General features: G+C 36.5%; 1 protein-coding gene across 8 annotated transcripts in view; it reads left to right on the top strand.

The window, feature by feature from the left end:
- TTC21B (tetratricopeptide repeat domain 21B) overlaps positions 1 to 27,538 on the top strand; it is a 98,388-nt gene that overhangs the window by 64,158 nt on the left and 6,692 nt on the right. For 2 of the 8 annotated variants that reach the window (XR_009009063.1, XR_009009065.1), the window contains 9 exons: positions 5,628 to 5,778; positions 5,981 to 6,142; positions 8,260 to 8,455; positions 12,329 to 12,553; positions 16,264 to 16,384; positions 20,114 to 20,181; positions 21,407 to 21,460; positions 21,595 to 21,657; positions 25,305 to 25,430. Coding sequence is in view for 3 of the 8 variants with exons in the window: in XM_057551467.1 (XP_057407450.1) it covers positions 5,628 to 5,778; positions 5,981 to 6,142; positions 8,260 to 8,455; positions 12,329 to 12,553; positions 16,264 to 16,384; positions 20,114 to 20,181; positions 21,407 to 21,460; positions 21,595 to 21,657; positions 25,305 to 25,373 (1,109 nt within the window). In the remaining 5 variants the exon portion in view is untranslated. Of the gene's footprint in view, positions 1 to 5,627; positions 5,779 to 5,980; positions 6,143 to 8,259; positions 8,456 to 12,328; positions 12,554 to 16,263; positions 16,385 to 20,113; positions 20,182 to 21,406; positions 21,958 to 25,304; positions 27,215 to 27,538 lie in introns of those variants that run through there. The other 6 variants (XR_009009064.1, XM_057551467.1, XR_451083.2 and 3 more) reach the window with 6 other exon arrangements.

Here is a 27,538-nt window from a genome sequence, read left to right as displayed (position 1 = left end):
AAAATATTTGCAAATGATGTGACTAACAAGGGATTAATCTCCAAAATCTACAAACACCTCATGCAACTCAATAGCAAAAAAACAAACAACCCAATCAAAAATTGGGCAGAAGACCTAAATAGACATTTCTCCAAAGAAGATATTTAGATGGCCACGAGGCACATGAAAAGATGCTCAACACCACTAATTATTAGAGAAATGCAAATCAAAACTACAATGAGGTATCACCTTACACCAGTCAGAAGGGCCATCATCAAAAAGTCTACAAACAATAAATGCTGGAGAGGGTGTGGAGAAAAGGGAACCCTCCTGCACTGTTGGTGGCAATGTAAATTGATACAGCCACTGTGGAGAATAGAATGGAGGTTCCTTAAAAAACTAAAAGTAGAGCTACCATATATATGATCCGGCAATCCCACTCCTGGGCATATATCCAGAGAAAACCATAATTCAAAAAGATACATGCTTCCCAATGTTCATTGCAGCACTGTTTACAATAGCCAAGACATGGAAGCAACCTAAACGTCCATCAACAGATGAATGGATAAAGAAGATGTAGTACATATATCCAATGGAATATTACTCAGCCAATAAAAAGAGCAAAGTAATGCCATTTGCAGCAACATGGATGGACCTGGAGATTATCATATTAAGTGAAGTAAGTCAGACAGACAAATATCATATGATGTCACTATATGTGGAATCCAAAAAAAACTAATACAAATGAACTTATTTACAAAGCCGGAACAGACTCACAGACTTAGAAAACAAACTTATGGTTACCAAAGGGGAAAGGTTGGGGGGAGGGATAAATTGGGAGTTTGGGATTGATACATACACACTACTATATTTAAAATAGATAAGGACCTACTGTATAGCACAGGGAATTCTGCTCAATATTCTCTAATAACCTAAATGGGAAAAGATACATGTGTATGTATAGCTGAATCACTTTGCTGAACACTTGACTGTACTCCAATATAAAATAAAAATTAAAAAAAAATAATGTAAGAACAGCTTTACTGATATGTAAAAAAAAAAATTTCTCAGACAAGCAAAAACTAAAAGAATACAGCAATACTAAGCCTATCCTTAAGGAAATATTGAAAAGTCTTCTCTAAAAAGAAAAGAAGTAGGAATATATAGGAAAGAGAAAATCACAATTGGAAAGCAAATCACCTGAATAAGCCAGTACACAGATTAAAAAAAAAATCAGAAAATTTCTGTGAAAGTGATGATAACCACAATGAACAGCAAAAGGAAGAACATGAAGATGTAAAAAGATGGGTGAGGAGAGTAAGAAAAAGTGGATTTTTTTTTTTCATTTCCTAGAATGTGTTTGAGCATATATGACTACCAGTCTAAGGCAAGTAGATATAGGATGGGGTTAACATACTTGAAAAACAAGGTAACCACAAGTCAAAAACATACACTAGATTCACAGAAACCAAAAAGAAGAGAACATAAGTATAATACAAAAGAAAATAATCAAACCACAAAAGGAAAAACAAAAAGAACAAAAAAGGGACCGAGCAGAAATATAAAATCAATGGGAAAACAAGGTTAAAATGCAATAAGTACATATCTATCAATAATTACCTTAAATGTCAATGGAGTAAATGCTCCAATCAAAAGACACAGAGTGGCAGATTGGATAAAGAAAACAAGAGCCTACAATATGCTGCCTACAAGAGACCCACTTTAGGGCAAAGGACACACATAGATTGAAAGTGAATGGATGGAAAAAGATTTCATGCAAATGGAAATAAAAGAAATCAGGAGTTTCATTGCTCATATCAGACAAAATAAACATTAGAACAAAGACCATAAAGACAGATAAAGAAGGACACTATATAATGATAAAAAGATCAATACAAGAGGAGGATTTTATACTCATCAACATATATGTACTTAATATAGGAGCACCCAAATACATAAAACAAATACTAAAGGGGGAAATTGACAAGAATACAATAATAGTAGGGGACATTTACACCCCACTCACATCAATGGACAGGTCTTCTGGACAGAAAATCACTAAGGCTACAGAGATCCTAAATGATATAGTCAAACAGTTAGACTTAATTGATATGTTCAGGACATTACATCCAAAAAAACAGAATACACATTCTTTCCAAGTGCACATGGAACATTCTCTAGGATTGACCACATACTAGGGCACAAGACAGGCCTCAACAAATTTAAGAGTACAGAAATTATCTCAAGCATCTTTTCTGACAACAATGGCATAAAACTAGAAATCAACCACAGAAAAAGAAATGAGAAAAAAACGATTTCTTGGAGACTAAACAACATGCTGCTAAAAAAACAGTGGGTAAACAATGAAATCAAAGAGGAAATTAAAAAATACCTGGAGACAAATGACAATGAAAACGCAACCATACAAAATCTATGGGGTATGGCAAGAGCATTTCTTAGAGGGAAGGTTATAGCAATATAGGCCTTCCTCAGAAAACAAGAAAAATCTTCAACAGCCTAATGTACCACTTAAAAGAATTAGAAAAAGAAGAACAAACAAAACCTGAAGTCAGCAGAAGGAAGGAAATAATAGAAATCATAAAGGAAATAAGATAGAGATTAAAGAAATAGAAAATATCAGTAAAACCAAGAGCTGGTTCTTTGAAAGAGTAAAGCTTCTGCACAGGAAAGGAAACCATAAACAGAATAAGAGGACAGCCCACAGAAAGGGGGAAAATATTTGCAAACTATACAACTAACAAGGGCTTAATTTCCAAAATATACAAACAGCTCATACAACTCAACAATAAAAAAAAAAACCCAATTGAAAAATGGATAGAAGACCTAAATAGACATTTCTCCAAAGAATAAATACAAATGGCCAATAGGCACATGAAAAGATGTTCAACATCGCTAATTATTAGAGAAATGCAAATCAAAACTACAATGAAGTACCACCTCACACTGGTCAGAATGTCCATCATTAAAAAATCTATAAATAACAAATGCTGAAGATGATGTGGAGAAAAGGGAACCCTCCTCCACTGTTGGTGGGAATGTAAGTTGGTACAGACACTACGGAAAACAGTGTGGAGCTTCCTGGGAAAACTAAAAATAGAATTACATTTATGATCCAGCAATCCCACTCCTGGGCGTATATCCAGACAAAACTGTAATCCAAAAAGAAACATGCACCCCTGTGTTCATAGCAGCACTGTTCACAGTAGCCAAGACATGGAACAATTTAAATGTCCATTGATAGAGGAATGGATAAAGAAGATATGGTACATACATACAATGGAATACTACTCAGCCATAAAAAAGAATGAAATAATGCCATTTGCAGCAACAGGGATGCAACTAGAGATTATCATACTAAGCGAAGTAAGTCAGAAAGAGAAAGACAAATACCATATAATATCACTTATGTGTGGAATCTAAAATACGACTCAAACGAACCTATCTACAAAACAGACTCAAGGACATAGAGAACAGATTTGTGGTTGCCATGGCAGAGGGGGCTGGAGGAGGGATGGAGTGGGAGGTTGGGGTCAGCAGAGGTAAGCTATTATATGTGGAATGAATAAACAGCAATGTCCTACTGTATAGCAGAAAGAACTATATTTAGTATCCTGTGATTAACCACAATGGAAAAGAATATTTTAAAAAGTATATATATGTGTAACTGAATCACTTTTCTGTAGAGCAGAAATTTACACAACATTGTAAATCAACTATACGTCAATAAAAAATTTTTAAAAGGCAAATGATGATATTGTCAACCTGGATTATTTTGACATCATGTTAAAAGAGTAGATACAAAGCCTACAGAGGTTCCTTTTTTAATGATGTTTTGCTAAAACATACGTAAAATTTGCCATGTTAGCCATTCTTAAGTGTATCGTTCAGTGGCATTAAGTACATTCACATTTTTGTGTAACCATCACCGTGATCCATCTCAAGAACTTTTTCATCATTCCAAACTGAAATTCTGTACACTAACTCACCATTCCCTGTAGGCCCTGGCAACCACCAGCTACTTTCTGCCTCTATGAATTTGATTCCTCTAGATACCTTATACAAGTGGAATCATACGGTATTGTCCTTTTTTGTCTGGCTTATTTCACTTAATATAATGTCTTCAAGGGTTATCCATGTTGTAGCATGTCAGAATTTCCTTTTCAAGTTGAATAATATGCCATTATATGTATATATCATGTTTTGTTTATCCATGCATCCACTGGTGGACATTTGGGTTGTTTCCACCTTTGGCTACTGTGAATAATGCTGCTGTGAACACTGGTATACAAATATTTGATTAGGTGCCTGCTTTCAGTTCTTGGGGGTATATACCCAGAAGTGGAAGTGCTGGATTATACAGTATCTTCTCTTTTCTTGGAAAATAGAATCAGGATAAATTTCTTTTAAAAGTTTTTGTTTCTATGTGTGTTTTAATTCTAGGAATTCACCCTATCAAAGTGAATCGAATAGCTTATATAAATAAGGATTTTTATAAATTCCCTACTATGAGTCCTGTGCTAATTGAAACTTGTGAGCCCAAATATTAATACATAAAAAACACAACTATAGAGAAATAAAATGTGAGCCATCAATATAATAGAATATTGTGCAGTCACTAAAGTGTTTTTGAAGTCCATTTAATGACAACTGGGAAATGTTTACTATATAATGTTGAATCAAAATCAGAACCCCATGTGTGACTCCAACTTTGTATATATGTAAGCAACATATTTCACTGTTTACATTTAAATATTTATAGATTGATTTTTACTCATAAATATATGACAGGAAAAGTACCAAAATGTGGTAATCTCTAGTTGGTGGGAATATGAGTGATTTTTTTTCTCCTTTATACTTTTCTGTACTTTTCCAAATTTTCTAAAGTGTCCATACATTATTTTCACTGTCTTAAAATGTATTAACATGATTCTCAAAATTTAGTATCTTAGTGATGAGAAAGAACTGAATAGAATTAGAAGAAGCCATTCTAGAAACCTGCCAGGAAATTATACCTTGGACTAAATAGCTAATTCTTTTTCCTTAGAAGAAGATAAAATAGGATTAAAATACTGGGACTAATATGTTACGGTTATAATATAGTAAGCTGGTATCGAGTGTGTTAGGTACATGTACACCTTAAGGCAAGTCTGGAGTAAAATTCCTAATTGCCCACCCTAAACATTATCATCAAGGTGTACTGTTCTCACCTGCTTCCTAGCTGCAGTAAGTAGGAAAGCAGGTCTCAGAGGTAGACTACTCCTGTGCAATCAAATTGATCCTACTGAATTTTACATTTAAGAGTTTAGGTTATACAGAGGCTGTTTCTAGAAGGTTTTGGTCCCAGGAATGACGATTGAAAAGTAAGGCACAACAAATGTACATTTTTATAGACTTGCCTATATTGAACATTCTCTCACTGTGACCAGACCAGCCCATCCCTTATCATTTGATAAATCATCCGTGTCTGTACAGTCTCTTTAGGGACTTATAACCCCTAAGGCACTAAATTTAAATTTATATTTAAATTGCACTTCATTTGAAGCAAAGTATACTTTAATGAAGTAGGATTTTAACCATCAAAACAAAAGCTATAAAATGTCCATAACTGAAATGTTCTTTGTTTCTAGATAATTATATGACATTATCTCGTTTAATTGATCTCCTAAGAAGATGTGGAAAACTTGAGGATGTTCCGAGATTTTTCTTAATGGCTGAGAAACGTAACTCCAGAGCAAAGCTGGAGCCAGGATTTCAGTACTGTAAAGGATTATATCTTTGGTAAATTTATTGGCAAATAAATTCTACATAATAGGTTGTTTTCCTCATTGTGACTAAAGTACAATATACTTTGAATTTTAAAAATTCTGTATTTTAAAATATAATAGTTTTATTTACCAAATAAATTAAAAATAAATTATAAACGACTTAAAGTTTGTAGTTAGTGACTGCAATAAGTAATTTTTTTTAAACATCTAACAAGGTATACAGGAGAACCAAATGATGCCCTTCGACATTTTAATAAGGCTCGGAAAGACAGTGACTGGGGCCAAAATGCCCTTTATAATATGATAGAAATCTGTTTGAATCCAGACAATGAAACTGTTGGAGGTGAAGTATTTGAAAATCTGGATGGAGACCTGGGGTGAGTAGTATTTGACAAGTTACGCTTTTTTCCAGAAACACTTGTTAGGGATAATAAGCAAGGATATCTTATAAAAGAGAACTAAATTCCAGGATAGCACTAATGGCGGTTTAGTGAATAAATCATAGCTGGAATAACTGTTCTCTGAAACAAGCATGACATACTTTTAGAAGGTTTTCTAAATCAGAACAGACCTGCTATTGAAGACACTCCCCTAATTGCCCTGTGGAAAATAGAATGAATCGTAGTGTGTGATTACCTCGGGAAAAATTGTCCGCATAATAATAATAGTAACTTCTTAACAGATGGCTCTCTGCCAGATCTTGGCTGTATACTTTATATGCATTGCCTTATTTATTCCCTTTAACAATGTGTGAAAAAGCTCCAAGTTAACCTAACGTGATGGAGTTAGAAAATGGTGGAGGCAAGATTTAGACTGAGTCCTCCCTGGCCTCAGAGCTCCAGCTGTTGGCCACTGTGGTGCACTGCGGGTAAGTGGTTATACTTCTGTCAGCCTGCATTTGTTGCTTGCCCTCTCCTCAGGGTCAGGGAAGGCAGGGTGGGGAGTGTATAAGGGTGTAAGGGGAGTAGGAGAGGTCATTTCAGCCCCCAGGAGCATGCATGCAATTTACCTGGTCGGCAAGACAGTGTCTGAAGCCTTTCAGTCTGCAACAAAACGGAAGTGAGTTAAATTGTTATTAAGTGTTGCAGGAATTCATAGACATCATAGTGCAGAGCAGTCAGGGGGAGCTGCATAGAGGAGGTGGGGGAAATGAGAACCCGACTGCTGAGAGGTTTCAGTGGCAGTCCTGAAGGCTTGGATTACAGAGACCATTGAAAGATTTAGAGCGGGGCAGAGGCTTTTTTATTTTTTGTTTGTTTTAGAAAGGTTAAGGTAACATTCCGTTTTGCAACTATAGGCTGTCCCCATGGAAATCTTCAGCAATAGGTTGAAAATACCAAATTTGGAATATATAACTCAGAAGGGAGGTCACAGCTTGAGATACAGATTTGGGGGATAGGTGCTCAGAGTGGGTAGTTGGAACCCCATGAATGGCCTCTTTTCGAGTAGAATGTAGTGACGGAAGTCTGAGAACTAAATTTGGGGTGTGCTAACTTTTAAGGAGATTGGAGGAAGGGAGGTAAGGAAAGGGCAATGACTGGTGGAAAGAGAAGGAAAACTAATCTTATAGAAGAAACAAAAGGAGGGGAGCTTGAAAGAAGATTACCAACAGCGTAAAATGTTTTAGAGAAGGTAAAAGCCTGAGAAGAAGATCAATAGCTTTAGTGATTAGGCTTTAAGAATTTAATTTCCTTTCATTAATTGATTTATTTATGTATTATATCTGGGTGTGGGTATGTGTATAAGAAAATTGCTATTAGACATTCAAATTGTTATTGCACTTAAAATTTATAACCTTTTGACAAAGAATTTCTTTTCTGAGAGCCTAATAGGCAACTGGGTGAGGAGCATTAAGTATACTTTATATGTCTGGCAAACTTAGATTCAAATCTATTAGTTATGTGACCTTTGGCAAATTACTTTATCTGTTGGAGCCTTGGTTTTCTCATATATAAAATGGATTCAACATACATTGAATGAAATAACACAGTGCTTGGCACATAGCAAGTGCTTTAACAAAGTTAGTTACTTTCTGCTCCCTCCTTTTTTTTTTTAATTAATTATTTTTGAATTGAAGTATATAGTTGATTTACAGTATTTTATAGTCTCCCTTGTTTCTTTTGTTTTCTGAGTAGGTATGCTATTTGATAATTGTATGATTCTACTTACCCTGAATTCTAGTTTTATATTAGCTAAAATGAACACACTTACCACAGGTTGATAGTATCCAATTTTTGTTTTCAGTCTAAAGTGAATAAACATTTAATGGTGTTTTATTGAAGCTATGTTAGTTTTGTTCTTAAAACTGTAACTGTGCTTTACTTTGTATTAGAGGAGAATGAGTGACATTCTTCAGTAGGATTACTTTTTTTTTTTTTTTTTTTTTTTAGGATTACTTTTAAACTGGTGAGAAAAATAGAAACCAATGTACCCTCATCTCAATGAATTTTACTTCATGAGTGATAGACATAGATTTATTTTTTATTGTATACAGTAATTCAACTGAGAAGCAAGAGTCTGTGCAGTTAGCAGTGAGAACAGCAGAAAAGCTCCTTAAGGAACTAAAACCTCAGACTGTTCAGGGTCACGTACAGCTTCGCATAATGGAAAACTGTTGCCTAATGGCTACCAAACAGAAATCTAATGTCGAGCAGGCATTGAATACCTTCACTGAAATAGCAACGTCGGAGGTTAGTAGATTTTCTTTTCCAACTTCATGTTAGCTTTCCTTGGTGGTGTTGAAATATGTACTTTAATTAGTTATTTGTTTTCTGAAGATTGACTTCATTATTTACTATTATTAAAAATTAGATACATAGTTTGGTATGATTTTACATCATGTACCTTTGTTTTCAGAGGAGGCGTTTTTACATGTTGATGTGTTACGTTTATCTCTATTAGAACAGTGAGTTCTAGAGAAAGGAAATTCTGCAAGAGGGCATAAATTAATTCTCAAGGCAATGGCTTTATCCTCTGTGTTGTAAGTGTAGCCTAGGTTAACTTACTAAGTGAAAACAAACACCTGGCTGCCTTGATATCTCACCTTTTCACTTACGTGAACTTGAAATTTTTCCAGCTGTAGAGCTAAGTGAGATCAGTACTGACAACTTATAATTCAGTCATGCGGATAATGATGTTGTTCTTTAGTGACACTGAAATCACCCCCTGCGATAATAATAATAAATATTAAATATTAATTAATGATAAATTATTTTATTATTATTAGATCAAAGGCTTTCTCCTCTTTTCAGCCCATTCAGATCCACTGCCCTTCTCACCCTCTGGGCCTTTTATTTTTCCTTCCCTCACACAGTGCTGTATTTCTCCAATTACTTGTTATTAAGGAAGGAATTCTAGGTACCCACCCCATCAACAGTTGGTAGTAGCTAGTTCTAAGCATGCACTTGGGATTTCATGTCCTTCTACTCACTGGTGCTGTAAGCCGTGGGAGACTCATCATGTGGGGCCTCTCACAGGATGTACAGAATTTTGCTGTGTTTTCTTGTGGTTCAGAGGTCACAGCAGCAGCAGTAAATGACCAAAACCTCCTACAGTGACCCCTCCCCCCTGCCTCCCAGGACCCTGGAGGGCTTTGGAAAACCTGCAACTCCTGTTGGTGTTTAGGTGCAAGTATCCATGGTGGCACTTGACCGCCACTGTAAGCCGCCCTGGGGACGAAACAGCAAGGCAGCAGCCGCCCAGCTCCATCCTCAAGCGGAGCCCCTCTGCTGACATTGAGGTAGTGCTCAGGGTGCTCCGTTGAATTGACTGTGCAGCAGCAGATGGATGACAGCAGCTGACAGCACCAGAAATAGGGCTGTCCTGTAAGTCTAGGAAAATCTGTAAAACATGATAAAGCACCGTTGCAAGTAAGGTGTCAGAGCTCCCTAATGTTGTGAAGTAACATTCTATCATGTAAGGAGAGTTTAAACTGTGAGGTTTGAGAGAGAACACTAAAGGCAGTAAGTGACATCACAGCTGTTTCCTAGAGAGACTGTGCCAGTTCTTTGTTTTGCTTAGACTACAATATTTTTTTATCATCCTTACATATGTGATTAGTAATATACGGTCCTCAAATCTGTTTACTGGCCATATATGTCCAAAGATTGATGTATGAATTGAAGTTTAGTAAGTGAATTTTTATCTTGCATTTTTCCCTTTTAACTCATAGGCTGCATATATTAAATATAATGAATATTCATTAAGTGACCAGTGGGTGCTGAGCATAGTCAGAATCACAAAGATAAACCACATATAGACCCTTTCTTCAAGTTTCTCGTAGTCTAGGGAAGATGAGACATGCATACTGAGTGTAATGCAAAGCAAAATCTGTTACATTCTGTCCTAAAGTTGCAAATGAAAGTGCTGTAGGACAGGGGCTCCCAACCCCCAGGCCGCGGACCGTCCCTGGCCTGTTAGGAACCGGACCAGCCAGCAGGAGGTGAGCAGCGGGCGAGCGAGCGAAGCTTCATCTGCTGCGTTCATGGCTCGCGTTACTGCCTGAACCATCTCCCCCCCCCCCACCCCCCGCCCGTGGAAAAATTGACTTCCACGAAACTGGTCCCTGGTGCCGAAAAGGTTGAGGACCACTGCTGTAGGAGGTAGTATAAGGAGAGCTGAGACACCCTTTCCATGGAAGAAGGTATGATTTAAGAAGAACCAGGATAAATTGCATTTTCACAGGCAGAGTTGGAGGAAGTGCATTCTAAGTTAAGGGAAAAATGTGAACAAAGGCAGGGAGGCATCGGAGCATAGGGTAGATTCATTCACAGCACTATGCGGCCTTCAGATTGATTGAAAAATGACAGGAAGACATGGGAGGAACCAGTGGAAGAAGCATTAAACCCAAGCTAAAATGTTTCCACTTCCTCTCTTCCCCTCACCTTGAACCATAAAGGTACACTGTTTATAATAGAGCTATATTGTCCTTTGTGATGTGAAGTTATTGCAGTTCAGAGTGACAGAGAGAGAAAAGCTGGCTGAACATCTTAGGATGTCCGCACCAGAAAAGGCGTCATGGGCCTAGTGTAGGGGTTAGAATGCAAGTCTGCAGTTTTAGAAACCATTCTTCAGTTCACTCAGGAGTGATTTCAAGCTGTGAGGAATTGATTCATTCTAATCAAACTCAAGGTGTGTGATTTTTAAATCAGAGAGTTTATTTTTAAATGTATAGTGTGGGATATTTTTAGTATGTGAATAGGTCTGGACATTTTTCCAGGACCCTTCTCTTCTTGGGCTGTCCTAGGATCTGGCTGACAAATGCGTAGTAGGTCTGTATTTTCTTCCCTCTCTAGCCCTCCTGGGATGGGGGATACCGTTCAATAATTAATAATATCCCACACGTCTTCAAAATCTACTACCAAATTGGTTGTATTTGGCATTCAAATAAAAAACTTTCTGCCATTCCTTAATCAGGAGAACAAATTACGTATTGGGAGTTTATTGATAGACATAAAATTAGACCCAAGGAAGTTTTATATTCCTACAAACCGTGTTCATCAAACTAGTGAATTGCCCTTCTCTATTCCAGGGTTATTTCTGACTTCCAACCATGATCAGTGTTGGACATTGCACTTTTTACCACTCTACTCTCCTTTTGTTCTTTATTAGTTACTGAAACTTGCTATCTTACAGTGCACCTTTATTATAGTCATGCTATTATAATTTCTACATCACAGTTTCTCATCTTTTATTTATATTTTAAATGGAAGTCTTTCTCTTTATAAAAGCATCATGGTCCCTCTGCTGAAATTTGAGAAGCACTTTATCTTTATCAGACACATACACATAACTGCTTAGGTATGTTAGTTTTCTGGATAGATCGCTAATGGTCTCCATTTTATACCAATTCTTAATAGCTTGTTGGTTTCGCCGAGTGACATTTTCTGACTCTGAACTCTGTCTAAAAGAATATCGTCTTTTATAGTTACTATCAAGGAGCTGCAGACTCCAAATCTAAAAGCATATTTTAAGGCATGAGTTTATTTCATATAGTTTCCAAATGATTAATTAATTGCATGCCTTATTTATAACATTTCATTGACCAAACTTTATTGGGAGAAGAGGCTTTTGAATCAAATGAAAAGGGAGGAGGAAAAGAGCAATAGAAGTCAGTATAGATAAGGAATATCATTTGCAGGTAAATCGTTGTTATTCCTGTTTTATAGGTGAAAGAACTAAGGAGCCAGAATGCTGACTCTGAAATATAAATGTTCAATTAGGACTACAATGAGATAGAATTTTATTTTTTCTGTTTCTGTACAAAACCAAAACAACCAGTCAGTCTCATTAAAGAACAAGTTTTCCTAATTGTCTGGAATTGTGTGGTTACGGCACCTGCATTCTTACTGAACTACCTGGACCAGATGGTTCCTCCTGGTAGCCTGAGGTTACTGGATGTGTTACATAATGACCATATCACAGTATTTAAGTGAAGCCAGCAATAGAAGCCACAGGCCAGTCCTTATATTATGTAGCACTTGCTACTGTCCATGTGTTTTTCTTTTAAACGTGGCACATTTATGTTTGTGTATCTGGGGGTGTCAACTCTTGTTTCCTTATAGAAAGATCATATTCCAGCACTTTTGGGAATGGCAACAGCTTATATGATCTTGAAACAAACTCCACGAGCCCGAAACCAGCTGAAACGGATTGCAAAGATGAACTGGAATCCTGTTGATGCTGAGGACTTTGAGAGGAGTTGGCTGCTGCTTGCTGATATTTATATTCAATCAGCAAAGTACGACATGGCAGAAGAGCTGTTAAAAAGGTGCCTGCGTCATAATAGGGTAGGTGACTGAGGAGTGAAAAATAATTGGTAGCCTTTGTTGTATAAGCTTCCTATATAGGTTTTTATAGAGTGTTGGTCCATTTCTAGGGATTTCTGTGTGTTTTCAGAGAATTAAATGTTTGTTTTTACCACAATCAGGAAGTAAACATTAGTAATAAAAAAGAAGCCATTTGCCCTTGAAAATAAAGAAAGAGAGATTGCAGTTTCAAGTTTCAGCTGTGGTTTGCCCTACTTTCAGAAAGTGTTTTGGAATGTCAAGCGTTTGCCTGTGATTATCCATCTCATCCCAGAACTAATGAAAGTTGCAGAAGAGCATTAATTGCGGACGTCTGTCCCTCCTGTTAAATACTCCTGATGAACTGACTGCAGCTGCATGTTGTTTTCACATTATTAGAATCTACTCTGCATAATTTGTAGGGAAAAGTGTTTTAAGCATTTAATTTGATTTGTTTAATGAAAAGTCCGTATCATTAGGTATAAAACTGAAAATCTTCAAGTCCTTAGAATTTAAGGCTCTTTACTAACAGTGCATTTTGGTATTTAATTGCCCAGAAAAGGATGTCTTTTTATAACATGTTTTAAGTTAAGAATTTGTTACTATTTATTGAGAAATAATGGTGCTCAATTTAGAAACTTGAGGATATTTATCTTTATAGAGTCTTATCAGTTACTTCAAAATCTTAATCACAGCAAATCTATGTTTTATTCCCTTTGAGCCAGTTAGATTACAAAATGGATCATTTGTTTTTCAAAGAGGAGTCATGATCATCTAATACTATTAAGTTATTTTCTTGGGGACTTTAAAAACCTAAAATATCAAGCCATTTATCAATTTATGTAATTATACATGTAATTTAAGTTACATTGGCCTTAAAAAAAAGAATACTTATTAATAGGCTCTGAAAAATCTAAACTGCCACATAACTAACCCTTACATGCCTAATCTAGGATTAAGCAAGATTTCATGGGAATTAAGGTTTCAGTGCAGATAGAATTTCAATTTGCCAGAATGCAGACAGCAGTACATTGCATGGTTGAACATGATGGCTGCTTTAGAGGCGTCAGCCCTACTGCTTAGGCATGACAATATTGGAAGCCTGAAATTCAGGAACCAGAGCTTAGAAACTTTGAATTATATAATTAAAAAATGGAGATCATCCAGATCTGGGGCAGGAAATGTGCAAGATGACACTAGACCATCTTGTCATACCAGATGGCAAGGAAGCTATCAGTGATAACTGGAGTCATGTCAGGGACTCAAGAGCCAACTTGAGGATACTCCCACTCGCCAAAGTTGAGACACTTCAGATATCAGTAATAACTGCATTGAGTTGGAACACACCAAATATGTCTAAGTCCATGAGTTTACAAAGATCTAAAAAAGAAAAAAAACCCTAATTGGTCACCACTGAAATATGCTAGTAAACTGACTTATTTCTAAAGCTGGCAAATAAAGGGAAAGAATTAAGCATCTATCCTGCCTTTTCTGTATGAACAATACTGCTGGGAAACAAAATAGTGGAAAAGGAGTTGTTTCTCATTATAGATGTTTTCCAGCTAATAAATGAAGAAAGAATGATAGAATGTCACTGTTTTCCAACCATGATGAATTAATGAATGGGTATAACATCACAAGACATTACGTGCCACGTGATGGAAGAACACACCATCTATGAGAGGGTCAGAGTGGGGTGACACAGGTGAAACACTCACTCCAAGTCTGAAATTTAAAGGAGTACTTAAAATCTCAGTAATTATCGGGATTTCCCTGGTGGTCCAATGGCTAAGGCTCCGTGCTCCCAGTGCAGGGGGCCCGGGTTCGATCCCTGGTCAGGGAACTAGATCCCACATGCCGCTACTAAGAGTTCGCATGCTGCAACTAAAAAAAAAAAGGATCCCACATGCCACAACTAAAAAGATCCCACATGCTGCAATGAAGATCCCACGTGCTGCAACTAAGACCCTGCACAGCCAAATAAATAAATAAATAAATAAATAAATAAATAAATATTAAAAAAAAATCTCAGTGATTATCTTAGTTAAGTGATGCTGCTATAACAAAGTACCATAGACTGGGTGGCTTATAAACACCAGAAATTTATCAATATTTCTCACAGTTCTAGACGCTGGAAGTCTAAGATTAGGGTGCCAGCATGGTTGGGTTGTAGTGATAACCCTCTTCCTGGTTGCAGACTAATGAGTTCTCACTGTGTCCTCACATGGCAGAAAAAGAGGGCAAGGGAGCTGTCTGGGGTCCCTTTCATAAGGTCACTAATCCCATTCAGGAGGGCTCCACCCAAATGACCTGTTCACCTCCCCAAAGCCTCACCTCCTAATACCATCACATTGGATGCTAGGATTTCAACATATGAATTTGGGGGAACATAAACACTCAGTCCAATGTAGTGATCAGGATGAATGACATTTAATGCAATATTTTTTAAAAAATCAAAGTATCAAAAGGTAAGACAGGTAGGATCTTACAGTGCTGCGCTGAGCTATATTGAAGCCTGAAGCAAAAAGGGAAAACGTGTGCCCTGATCCATGTTTGTGTGTATTTTTTAATGGTTAATAGTTTTCATGAAAATATTAGTGATGTCTCGTCTTGCATTAAAGTAAGGAAAGTAAAATTATGATAAATAGAAAAAATATTCAAATTTAAAATAATGCAGTGAATTTTAATATACCTACTTTTCTATTTTTCGATTTTTTAAAATTAACACTCTGGGAAAACATAGCAATTAAAAAATACCTAAAAACATGTATACAGCATTGTGCATTTTTGCTTTTTCATAAGGAGTAGTGTGACTCGGTTGAGCACTGATCTATGAAGTAAGTAGTTTCACCTCTTTCCCCGCAAGTCAAAATCGGATACAAACCTCTAGGTCTAATACAATTTCCAGGAAATATCAATGACATAGGAATATATTATATAACTACTATAAGGATGCATTCACCTAAATCTGGGCTGTGAGAAACTCTAGGATGAACATTCTTGTTTCTTCTACATTTAATTGCAAGGAAAGAGACAGAGACACAGAGAGGAGACTTCTAGATCAAAAGGAAGTTTAGGGACATTTCAACCAGTCACAGTGTGTGGCCCTTATTTGAATCCTCATCCTAACATGCAAACAAAAAAGTATGTTAAGACTATTTGAAATTTGAATAGTGACTGGATATTTGGTGATATCAGGGAGTTGTTACATTTTAGGTGTGATAATTTGTGGTTATGTTGAAAGAAAGTCCTTATTTTTAAAGAGGCATACTAAAATATTTATGGGTGAAATGATGTAGTATCTGAGGGTTTTTTTTCTGATAATACAGAAGGACAAGTGTATGGAGTAGTGAAACAGTATCAGTCAGGAGTTCATTGTTGAAGATACGGGTTCAGGGGGTCCATCATACTGTTATTTCTATATGTGTTAGAATTATTTGTAATAAAAAGTGTACATGTATATGTATAAAACATCTCCTTCCCTCTCACCCAAACATCCTGATTCTGTAGGTTTGGGATAGGGGCTTGGCATCAGAATCTTTTTTTTAAGTCCCATAGGTGATTGGATTGCACAGCCAAGGTTGAAAATTCAACCACTGTTTTACGTGCCATTTAAATTAGTTAATATGGTTGACCTCTATAGTCATAAGCACTCCATAAAATCTTAGTGATATCAAGTGTAATCTGTTGATACATCTTGCATTTTTCTTCAGTCTTGCTGCAAAGCTTATGAATATATGGGATACATTATGGAAAAAGAGCAAGCATATACAGACGCTGCCTTAAACTATGAGATGGCGTGGAAACATGGCAATCAGACAAATCCAGCAGTAGGTGAGTTTAAAATTTAGACACTAGGTTTTCACAGGAAACGTGGGTTTTATATGTAAATCTTCATTTAAATGCATTTGTTTTTTCTCTTTAAGGACAAAATACACATTAAGAGCCAACATCCTTTGTCGGACCTTCTGAAAAATAAATTTTATATTTATAATAGATTATTAGCTACTAAGTTATTAGGTGTAGTTTCCTGAGATTCAAACTCCACCTCAGTCGCCTTAAAGGACATCCGATCTAATTCTGCCCTTTCTTTCCCTTCACCCTCTAATTCCAGAATGCTGATGCTGTGGGGGGAAGGTGTTCTATTGTGAAGGAAGTGGGAAGACATTGCATCAAATCAAGTCCTACTGGTTTCTTTACTGCAGAACTTCTCAAAGCTTCTAAACCCTAATATGTACTGTGATGGATATCACAGAGGGGACATCATGTTTCCCACAGTAATTTGACTACGGAACTTTTTTTTTTCTCTTGAGCATCTAGAAACGTCATCTGGTTCCAGTGGTAGCCCGTTGGTTTGAGGAAGGCTAGTCTCCAGTATCCCTAACAGATGGGCAGCATCTGGAATATACTTAGTGACTCCTGTCTCCCACAGTGTGAGGGAGCTCCTCCCCAGGCCTCTCTTTCTTTGTGTTGCGCTGAAATAGGCTTCATTGACACTGCCCTGTCTGTTCTCTGGAGCAACACACAGAGTCCTTCCGCCCTTAGACATAATGGCCCTCTAATTGCAAACTCTGTCATGTCTCTCCTCAGTTTCTCTCCAGACCATCCTCAGGTGCTTGTCCATTCTTGCTTTCAAGTCTTTCACCCTCCTTGCTGACTCCTGGAAGCTCTCAAATAGTATTTCCCAAACTTTGCTTTGGAATACAGGGTGAGATATTAAAATTTTATTTGTCCATGTCCCTCTTGACCTGTTGTACCAGAAATGAACAATTTCTTAAGTATGATTTAAGAACGAATTGTATGTATAATGAAGCTTATTTTTTTAAATTAGGCATTTAGTAGTTGATAGTTCAACCTAAGATGGCATCTGTCTTTTTAGCAGCCGTGGCACAATAATGACTCAGATTTAATCTGCAGTCAGATTGGTCATCTTTAGACTTACTGCTGTCAGTTCAGGACTTCCCCTACCTTGTATTTTTCTGAGGTCTGTTATTTTACTAGACTTGTATAGAGCACAGGAACTAACGCTTCCTTCTCAGGTATTGTCTTACAGAATAAAATCAGCTTGTAAAATGAACATTCCTTAAAATCCTTAAAATATATTTAATTTTGATGCTTTATTCCCCAGAAGGAATACAGTTAGAAGCTCAGTTATTTAAATACTCTGTTCCTTGGAAGACCAGCAAATAAAGAGATTTCAAGTCAGTAGCTCCTTCACTGTGTTATCTTTGTGTTTTTATAGGTGATTTTTTCAGTTCCTTTGACTTCTCCTTAGTAGGCATTTCTCTGAGGCTCTCAATTAATTCTCACAGTTTCTTCCTTAAGATTATCATTGCATCCAGTATCCCCAGCCTGCCTGGCCAAGTTAATGATGCATTTATTTCACTTTTTCACTTGTCAGGAAATCCTTAAAATCATGGTTGTGTTCTTTTCATAGGATTCAGGCGTGAGTACTGTAACTGTGAAAGGCACCAGGAGCTGAGATCCACTGAGAGGAGAACACAGTCATGTTTCTCCCTTCACAGTCATTCCCAGGTTACGTGACAGTCACTGGGCTGTTCACATTGTTCGTGTTCACGAGCGCACTCTCTCTCTCTCTCTCCCCCGTTTTTTTTCCTGATTACAAAGAGTTGAATTCTTAGAAGCCTGACACGTGTCATGCAGCTGCGGTACACGTGTTCTTTGCCATTTCTAGCTCTTCATTTCCCCTCTGAAGTTTTTTGAAGGAAATAATCTATCAAGTTTCTTTCAATATGAAAACTTTGTGCTTCTAATTTAGTGTTTACACAGGAAAAAAAAACACTAATATTTGCGTGATACTCAAATTTTTAAAAGCATTTCACAACAAGTATTTCATTTGATCTTTAAACTTACACTAAGAGAGAGCAGAGTTATCCTTCCATTTTTGGGTGAGGAAACTTGAAATTGACAGCTCAGGTGACTTGTCTAAGGTCTCAAAGCTAGTCAGGAAGCCAGAAACCAAAAGTTAAGTCTAGGTTTTTTTGGCTCTAGTTTCCATGTTTGGCATGACATCTTAAGTTGTTTTCCTTTTTAAATGTTCTTTTAAATGTTCCTTTTTTTTTTTTTTTTCCAATGCTTAACAGTGGCTTTATTAGGTGAATGCTTGAAAGTATTCAACATTAAATTCAATTTACTTCACATGTTTGCAAACACATCATTAGCAATTCTTAACTATTTCAAATCAACTAATTTGAAGTACAGAAGGCTTGTTTTCAAATAACTGTTCTGAGGTGACACTAAGACTGAAAGAAACCTGAGTCCAGGTCTCTAATAAACTCTATTTATTAATCTGTTTTATAATTATTTTCTAATGATATCAAGTTTACCTCTCTGACACTTATTGTTTTCATCTTGGACATTTCTCATTTCTGTGTGTGTGTGTGTGTATCGAATACAATGAATTTTGATCATTCCTTTTCCTTACTTTTTGCTACCATATGATTGCATTAGCCAGCAATTCTTTTAAAACATTGCTTTGAAATTCTAAAAACTTGCTTTGGTACTTTGATTAAAGCCTAAGAGCAGCATTCAGATTTCCCTTTTTCATATTTCTAAATGGTAAAGCAAGATATTTAATTTATTAGTTACATATTATTTTACATCGTGTTATATCTTATTTATTGAGTCCACTTTTTTTGTCTTTTCCTTAGTTTGCTTACTATTATGGCATTGTTACAGAACAACAGTCAGTTAAGAATGTCTTAAAACTTTCTTCTAAATTGTCAGTATTTGAAATGTGACATTTTAGTATCCGTAACTGTGGTACTTGTTACTCATCGCTGATGTGGCTATCTGATGACTAACCCAGTGTCTTCTGAGCCGCTCTCCCCCCTGCTCTGCCCTCCGCTCGTGCGCTCCAGGTCCATTTGGTTGCTATGTCTCGCTCTACCACTGGCCTTTCCGTGTGCAGTTTTTGCCTAACAGTGTTCTTGCTTCCCACCCCCTTGGCCTACATTATACCTCTTCCTTCAGATTTCAGACCTTGCCTGACTCCCACCCCCTCCCCAACCAGGTTTCTTATTACAGTGCTCTTGGCCTGTACCTTTATTTCATAGCATTTATCTCAGTTTTGAAATTATTCAGGTACTTACATAATTACTTAAATAAGGTACTTTCTTTCCTAATGGGATGTAAACCTCATGACTGAAGGAACCAGTTTGCCTGACGTGTTAAGTAAATCTGTACTGTATAAATGAATAGCTGTGTTACCATTTACTGCCCTATGATGAGTTTTTACCATAATCTGAAACAAATGGGACTTTTCTAGTAAGTTGCAAAACCGCATTTGTGGGATGGCTGGCCATCTTCTAACTCAACTGTGGTCCTTTGTTACAACTCCATTTTCTTTCCTACCTGTTCTCCTTTTATGTCACTCCACCTTCTATTATCTTATCATTTCTGTCGTAGTACAGTCACCAGCCTCCACTAAGAGTTCTCTGATATTAGAGTAAGCAAACAAAGGAGGAGGCCGAAAAAGGTAATATTAACAGTATGCTCTATAAATATAGTACTATATCATTGTTGGGTTTTTTGTCTTTACAGGGTACAAACTGGCATTTAATTACTTAAAAGCAAAAAGATATGTGGATGCAATTGATGTATGTCACCAGGTAAAACTTAAATTTAGATTTCTTAAAATTTTTCAGATGCACTATTTCCTACTTTTATTTAATATCAAGATGTACATGAATAGAGATAGAAGACATCATATTTTGGTTAAATGACTCATCAAATATATCTGGGAGATACTACCAGTTTTCAAAGTTTAGAAAATAAAGTTTACTTAAATTGAAAAAACATGTTTTTCATTGGGCTCAAATAATAAAATGTTTACGTCAATTTAAAGAAAGAGGCTAGAGAAGCACGTTAAATAAAATTTAATCCTTAAGTCAGAAGATATCTCAGGATTATTATAGATTCTCCACGTCACTGTTCTGAGTAGAAGTTCTTATGTATGTGTCTTAAGTCTGGTTATTAGGGGATTCAGATTTATAAATTAAAGAGGTTTTTTTTGTCATTTAGAAGTCATTCAATTACACTTACGGAATTGATTCCTGACTAAATGATCCCTTGTTAAAAATGACAAATATTTAAGTTGCAGTTTTAGAATTTGCAGTTTCTTTATATACATTGTCACACTGATATTCCATATAAGACATTTTACTAAACATTATTGGGAGCTCCAAGAAAAGCTCATTAGCAGAGAATTATGTAACGTGCCTTATCCCAGAAAGCTGTGTGAGCATCAGTATAGTAAATACTTGGCCCCAGCGATTGCTGTTAATTACTGAGTCTCTGTGTAAGGCAGCATTTCACATTAAGGTTAAGGTTGTATATTAATGTAAGGTTATACATTAGAATCATTTGTGGAGGTTTTTTTTTTAATGAATTTCCGCTACTCCTAGACTCTTTGTATGTTTCAAGATCATTCCAGGTAAATCTGATGTGTGCTCCTGGGTAAAAATAACTAAGTGTTTATTAAATATCATGCATAAATAGCTAAATTTTTAAAAGTATCTTAAATCATTGATACATAATTGTTTTCTGTAACTGATCTATTAAGGAAATAATTATATTTGTTGTATTTTTCAAGTGTAGTATTATATTCTACCTTTTCCATTTAATTGCTGTTAATAGAAATGAGTCATCATGTCATACACATCTCAGATATCACCTTTAAAAAGTGTTGTTATATTTGTAGTATTAATATAATGAAATCTCAGCTGTCATGCTGTTTCTAGTAAGTTGTGTCACTCCCCAGTTCTTGATAATGAATTACAAGTTCTTATGCTTTTGTTTTATTTTGTTTTTTTGTTCATGTGTGTGTTTTTGCAGGTTCTCGAAGCACATCCAACTTACCCCAAAATCAGAAAGGATATACTTGATAAGGCTCGTACATCTTTAAGACCTTGAAAATTATTTTAGCTTTTTTAAGCAAGAAATGAAAAGAATCTGAGTTCTTCCAGTTCAAAATAGCTTTAAGCTAATACTTTGTAATAGAAAGCATACTTTTCTTTCTCCAGCAGAGGCTGCTGTTGTATATAAAGAGAAACGCTATGTTAAATGGATGTCTTCTGATGGAGAAGGTGAATGAGAGCTGGTTTATTTAATTGACTCTCTTGATTAGGTGCAGATTTGGTGACTCTGTGGTAAAGATTATAACCCATTTCTATAAAAAATATTTTGTTAAAATCTTGGTAGTTAAGTATCCTATATCTTTTCTAAGGAACATTAGTTGTTTCTTTCAGGAAATACATTTACAATATTGTTGTTCTCTGTTAAACATTTTTGTGATAGCCTCTGTCATTTCAAAGGTTTGAGTAAATTTCCCTGTAGATATTTATGAAAAAGAAAATATATTTTTTAATAAAGATTTTATAAATTTATGATTTGTATTCCTCTTGGAACTCAAAAGACATGGTGAGTTTTGCAAAATCAGGGTAGGCTCCCCATGCTAATGGGTAGTATTACAGAAAATGTGGCTTTCCTAGAAAAATCTTTGTGGAAAAGTATAAAGAGTGTGTGTGTTTCGCTTCTCTGTTGAACTGATTCTTCCTGCTCCCAATGCCTATGTGATCCTTTTAAGAAATAACCAGTACCTGAAATTAGTTTAAATAGGTAAACCTTTATAGCAATATTTAACCTTAGCCCAAAGACGAGGTCTTTTGGTGTAACTTTAGACGCTGTAGCATCTGGTGGAGAATATTTCTGGTCAGTAGGGACTCCCAAAGCACACCGTGTAAAAGCAGCTGCAGACCCCGCTCTCCCTAGAATCCCTGCCGCCACCCTGGGAGAGCACTCACTCTTTACACTGAATTTAACCTAATCTTCATAAACTCAATTCTTAACATGATTTTTAGTATGTTATCTATACCTTTTTCAGTTGCCTTTAAAAATAGAATAAACGCAGTCTTCAATTTTAATTGCATTTTCAATAAACAGTATTTTTCAAAGTCCCTTGCTTTTCCTTAAGTACCTCATGTTTATTTCTTTTGAGCTACATTCTAGTTTCTGATCACTTCTCCAATTTTCCAGAGTCCTTTTAATTCCAATTATATGTTATAAAATTCTAGTCATTCTTTTATGTATGGCATTCCATGAAAATGTTTAATAAGTAGAGCATTTATGAAACATTTCATGCCTGTTAAAACGCTTTCACATGTCTTATTACATTTATCCCCCATTCCTATAATATAGACATTATTATCCCTGTTTTACAGTTCTGGCACTGTGACAGATTATCTCTTTCTCTATAACCTTTCAGCCTGAATGGACATTGTTAAAGACGTGATATAACAGAATACCCTTAGCAGTTCCAGTGAGCCTGCATCATGGAATGCTAGAATTATGGAAGTTGGATAGAGAAAGTAGAACATCTCTTTTCCCAGCAAGACATTTCCAAATCAGTTTTCCTATCTGTAAAATGAGTTTGTTTTTGTTTCTTACGCAGCCACTTATTCTGCCATTTGTTAGATACTATTCTAGAAACTTTCTTTAAACTAGGTCTTTTATTTCTCAGTCAGCTCTCCAGAGAAATAGTGTTTTTTCAGATGATGAGGCTCAAACTAAGTGATTTGCCCAAGGTCAGAGAAGAATTGTCAGAGCCTGGATTCCACACCAGCCTTTCCTATATTAAGGTTCCTTCCATAACTAAGAGAGACGGTGTCTATAAGAAAAATTCTTTTATCTGCATCTGGCTAGCAGATGAAGCTGAGTGTTCTGTCACGGAGGTGGCTGGGTAATGAGGAACGAGAAGAGCTGAGCGGAATGAACGTTCTTACAAATGTGGCAGCTTCCAACGAGAGGTGTAAGTGAGGAGCAGTGTAGTGTAGCAGCGAAGAACACGGCTCTGAAGTCAGACCGGCTTAGGTTTCAAGTCTGGCTTTACTACTTTCTCAAGTTACATAGGCTCTCTGAGCCTCGTTTTGCTTTTCTTATCCATAAAGTAACGTATCGGGATAATAACCTTCCTCGGGTTGTTGTAAGAATTAAGTGAAAGAACGTACATAAAACCTAATGAATCTAACTCACTTGGGCTCTTAATAAATAGTAGCTCTACTTACTTATTATAAACCAAACAGGGTCAAGTAGTAGTTGCAACTGAGAAGAACCTTCACAGAAGAAAAGAGACAATGCAGGCAAAGGTGAGATGGAGAGGACTAGTCAGTTCCCCGAGAAGCACAGCCGTACAGGAGTCAAGATTCTCATTCATTGTCTCCCTCCCTCCTTCCCTCTCTCTCTTGCTCCCCTCCCCCACCAGAAATTATGTTGCACTCTTTACATGCATAAATCTCATTTCATCCATCTGGAACAGACTTTTGACCTTCTCTCCTCTGCTGGAATTCTCTCCCTAATCCCCGCTTACTGTCTCCAAGCTTCCCTCTCTAGGCTTATTCTTTCTTTCATTCAGGTACCAGTTTATTATCACCTCCTCAGAGACCCTGTCCATGCCCAGGCCAACGCTCTAAAGTAGCCATCATGTCAGTCTGTACCCTGTCACCCTTGTTAAACTCTCTATTTAGCACTAACTAATCTCTGATGTTTTTCTTGTTCACATGCCCAAGATCACACATCCAGGAAAGCTGGAACTCAAACTGAACTGCTGCTTGAAGGAATCAGTGCCTGTGGCATGTTCAGTGATAGTTTGGGGCCCACACGGAGGACGGGGAGGGAGGGACACAACATGAATGAATTTTCTGTGCTTTTGGGGTTTGAATACCACCACCCTCATAGCCAGGAAGCATTTTTAAGTTCAATGCCCTTTGACATTAGGCCAGCTAGTATGGGGAACTGGGTCCCAAAAGGAAACCGCTCTCTCTCCCATAAGTCAAGAAGCTAGAGTAATTCTGGAAGGGTTTTATGTATGGACAGCTGAGGAAGCTAGGTTAAACTTTGCACTAGGATAGATAATAGAATCACTATGGAAACCAAAAGACCAGTTAAGACTGACAGGAACTCTCCTAGTTTGGTTCTGGAGATAAGTGAAGAAAGAGCCTTATAACAGGATCATATTAACAGTGCTAGTGCTGATAAAGTAGCAAATGCTTTTATGTTTTATTTTGCTTTTTGTTTTTAATGAAACATTGGCAACAGTGCAAGAAAACCACCACATTCATCCTTTCCGAAGGGAATTTGGCAGTATGGATTTAAGATTCTGTCCTTTGACCAAGTAATCCCACTTAGAGAAATTTATCATAGGGGACATTCAGAAATTTCCTCAAAGCTTTTTGGTTTAAAAAACCGTAGAAGCAAAAAGCTTGGGTTTTTTGGTTATTGCCAAAACATTCAGCATAAATGAAGTGGTCAAATATATTAGTTTACCCAATAATGGAGTACTATGTAGTCATCAAAAACTGTTTTCAAAGAGTTTTTCTTTTTTTCCTATTTTTTAAAGAATTTTAAAAGATTTTTAACTGCTAAGATTTTCACAAAATAAGTGAAAATGCAAGAAACATAACTGTTCCTATAACAATTTGCAAAAGAATATAAATAGATGTATATGTAAGATACACACACACAACTAAATGAAACTAACCCAATTTTTAACAATAGTTCTATCTGAGTGATGAAAAATTTGCCATTTTTCAAGTTAACTGCAAGGAACACACACTAAAAATAAGGATTTTTGCTTTTTTTTTAAAAAAAAGATTTCTTAAAGATGAATAGAAAAACTCTTAACACCCACACTTTAATGGTTTGTACAAAATGTAATCTGGTTTATTTCAATTGTTAGAGAAAAAGATTCAAGAAGGAGAAGATTGAAAAAGACTACCAGAAAATGGCAATAGGAGAGTGGCGATAGCAACTTAATAGGAGAGCACAGGAGTTACTGAGGGAGAGAGGAGTACCACTTGTCAAGGTGAGTGAAGAGTACAGTCCTGTAACTGCAGAAAAAAACCAGTTCTCTGCACTTTGCATGATTCTAGTAACAGAGTTTTAAAGATGATCCTACCAAATGTAACTAATAAGAAGCCGGAGGAAATACCCGAGATCACACAGGGCCACAATGTGTAGTTGTGTCGTGTGAGCCCTGGACAGAGTGACCCACCCGAGGGGGTAGCAGAGGAGCAGAAGCTAGCACTCTGGGTCTCACAACTGCAACTGCACCCCTTGGAGGAAGAGGATCCCTTACTAATTTGAACAAAGTTTGAATGAAAGGTGAGGAACTAGAGACAGAAGAGAAAAATGTTTGGCTATAGGGCTGAGGGTAAGGGAGCAATAGAGTGATGGCTACAGAGGTTTATGAAAGGGTTTTTGTTTTCTGTTTTTCAAGACAGGAGCTACTTGAGCATCTTGGAATATTTATGGGGAAAGGTCAGTAGATATTGAAGGTATAAGAAAGAGAAAAGGGAGAAGCCTGAGGAGGAAAAGGGGTCCAGGGGGTGGTTTAGAAGAATTAGAGTTCAGAGGGATGTGTGATTTTTGTAAAGGGAGTAAAGGAACAAAATAACTGTAGAAAGAGGTATTACATATAAAGGTGTGCTTAGGAGCCCTTATGCTGATTTGCTCCATCAGTTTTATAGTAAAGTGGACTTTGACCTAAAGGCAGTACCACTCTTTCATATGCATGGAATTTGGGGGCCTCTGTTTTCCTTGAGCTCTGAAGTATTTTCACTTACTTCCAGGTTCCTGGTTGTGGTTGCTGGAAGTCTGCCTGCCAGATTAGAGGGGGGTTACTGTAACATCATAAATCATAGTTACGAGCAAAAAAGTGTTACCCACCTTTGAATCCTCTTCTTAAGAACCAGATGTTTTCTAGAGAAATGCCTGACTCTACACTCGGCCTTATAGTGCACATAAATGGATCTGGCACGCTGCCCGTAAAACAATTTGATCCCATAAACGAGGAAAGCTGAGTAACGAGCAGATTCTAAATGTCTTCCTTCCGAGTGGTACAACCTTAGAATCTATGGCAATCTTTGAACGGGGCTGTTTTCAAATAGTGTGTATGTTATGTTTATCTTTCTTCAAACAAATTCTTTTGGCAATGTAACAGAAACTCTGTTTTAAAAAAACAAGTGTATTTTAAGAAAGTAATTACTATTTCAGTTTCCGCCAGAGGCAGGCTAGTTTTATTTTTAATGGGTAAATGATGTAAGAACCTTAAAAAAAAAAAAAAAAAAAAAAAACTTGAAACACTAAGAACAGGGCTGGGAAGTATTCAGTAGTATCCTCACTTATAATGGGTAATAGGTCCTGTTTCATGGGTAGAGATTAAACTTTTTATGGAAAACACACTAAGCTTAAAGAACACTGGAGGAAAAAATGTGCTAAAATGCTAAGCAGTTACATAAATGCTCTCTTCAAACCGTTTAAGTTAAATACTTGAAGTTGCTCTAGTCAGTGAATGAAAACTCCCTGACATACACTTTCTTGACAAGTTTCCAGCCAGTTTTTCACATTAAGTCACAGATTGCAGAGGATAATTTGAGGGGGATACGGGGATTGGGGAAAGTCCAGGATATTGAGAACACGCAAGAGCAAAGTTAAAATGATGGAGCACAGACCACACAGAGGTCAGGGGAAGAAATGTGACCAAGGAGATGTGTCTGGGTCCTGATGTCAGTTCTTTGTGCTGAACAAGTAACTCTACTGTCTCTTATGAAGTGTAATATCTTTTTTGTGTGAGTGAGCTTACTGCTGTTTCCACAGATTTCTTAAATTGTAAATATTCATTACTTTAGTTCCAATAAAAATTGGGTTTTTTCCACACACAAAAAAAATTTGGGGTTGATTTTTCATTTGGAAGTCATTTCAAACTTAAAGAAGTTTCGTGAATAAGAAAAGTACAAAGAGCACCCACATGCCATTTACCCAGATACATACTACAATATTGTTAGTATTTTACGTCATTTGAATCTTCTCTGTGTATATACAAATTTTATATATACATTTATACACACACACATATACACACCTATACGTAAAATGTTTTTTCTGAACATTTTGAGAGTAAGTTGCATGCAT

The sequence above is a fragment of the Balaenoptera acutorostrata genome, chromosome 8 (assembly GCF_949987535.1).
Source record: "Balaenoptera acutorostrata chromosome 8, mBalAcu1.1, whole genome shotgun sequence".
Lineage (NCBI taxonomy): Eukaryota > Metazoa > Chordata > Mammalia > Artiodactyla > Balaenopteridae > Balaenoptera > Balaenoptera acutorostrata.
This window is presented reverse-complemented; position numbering and strand designations above follow the sequence as displayed.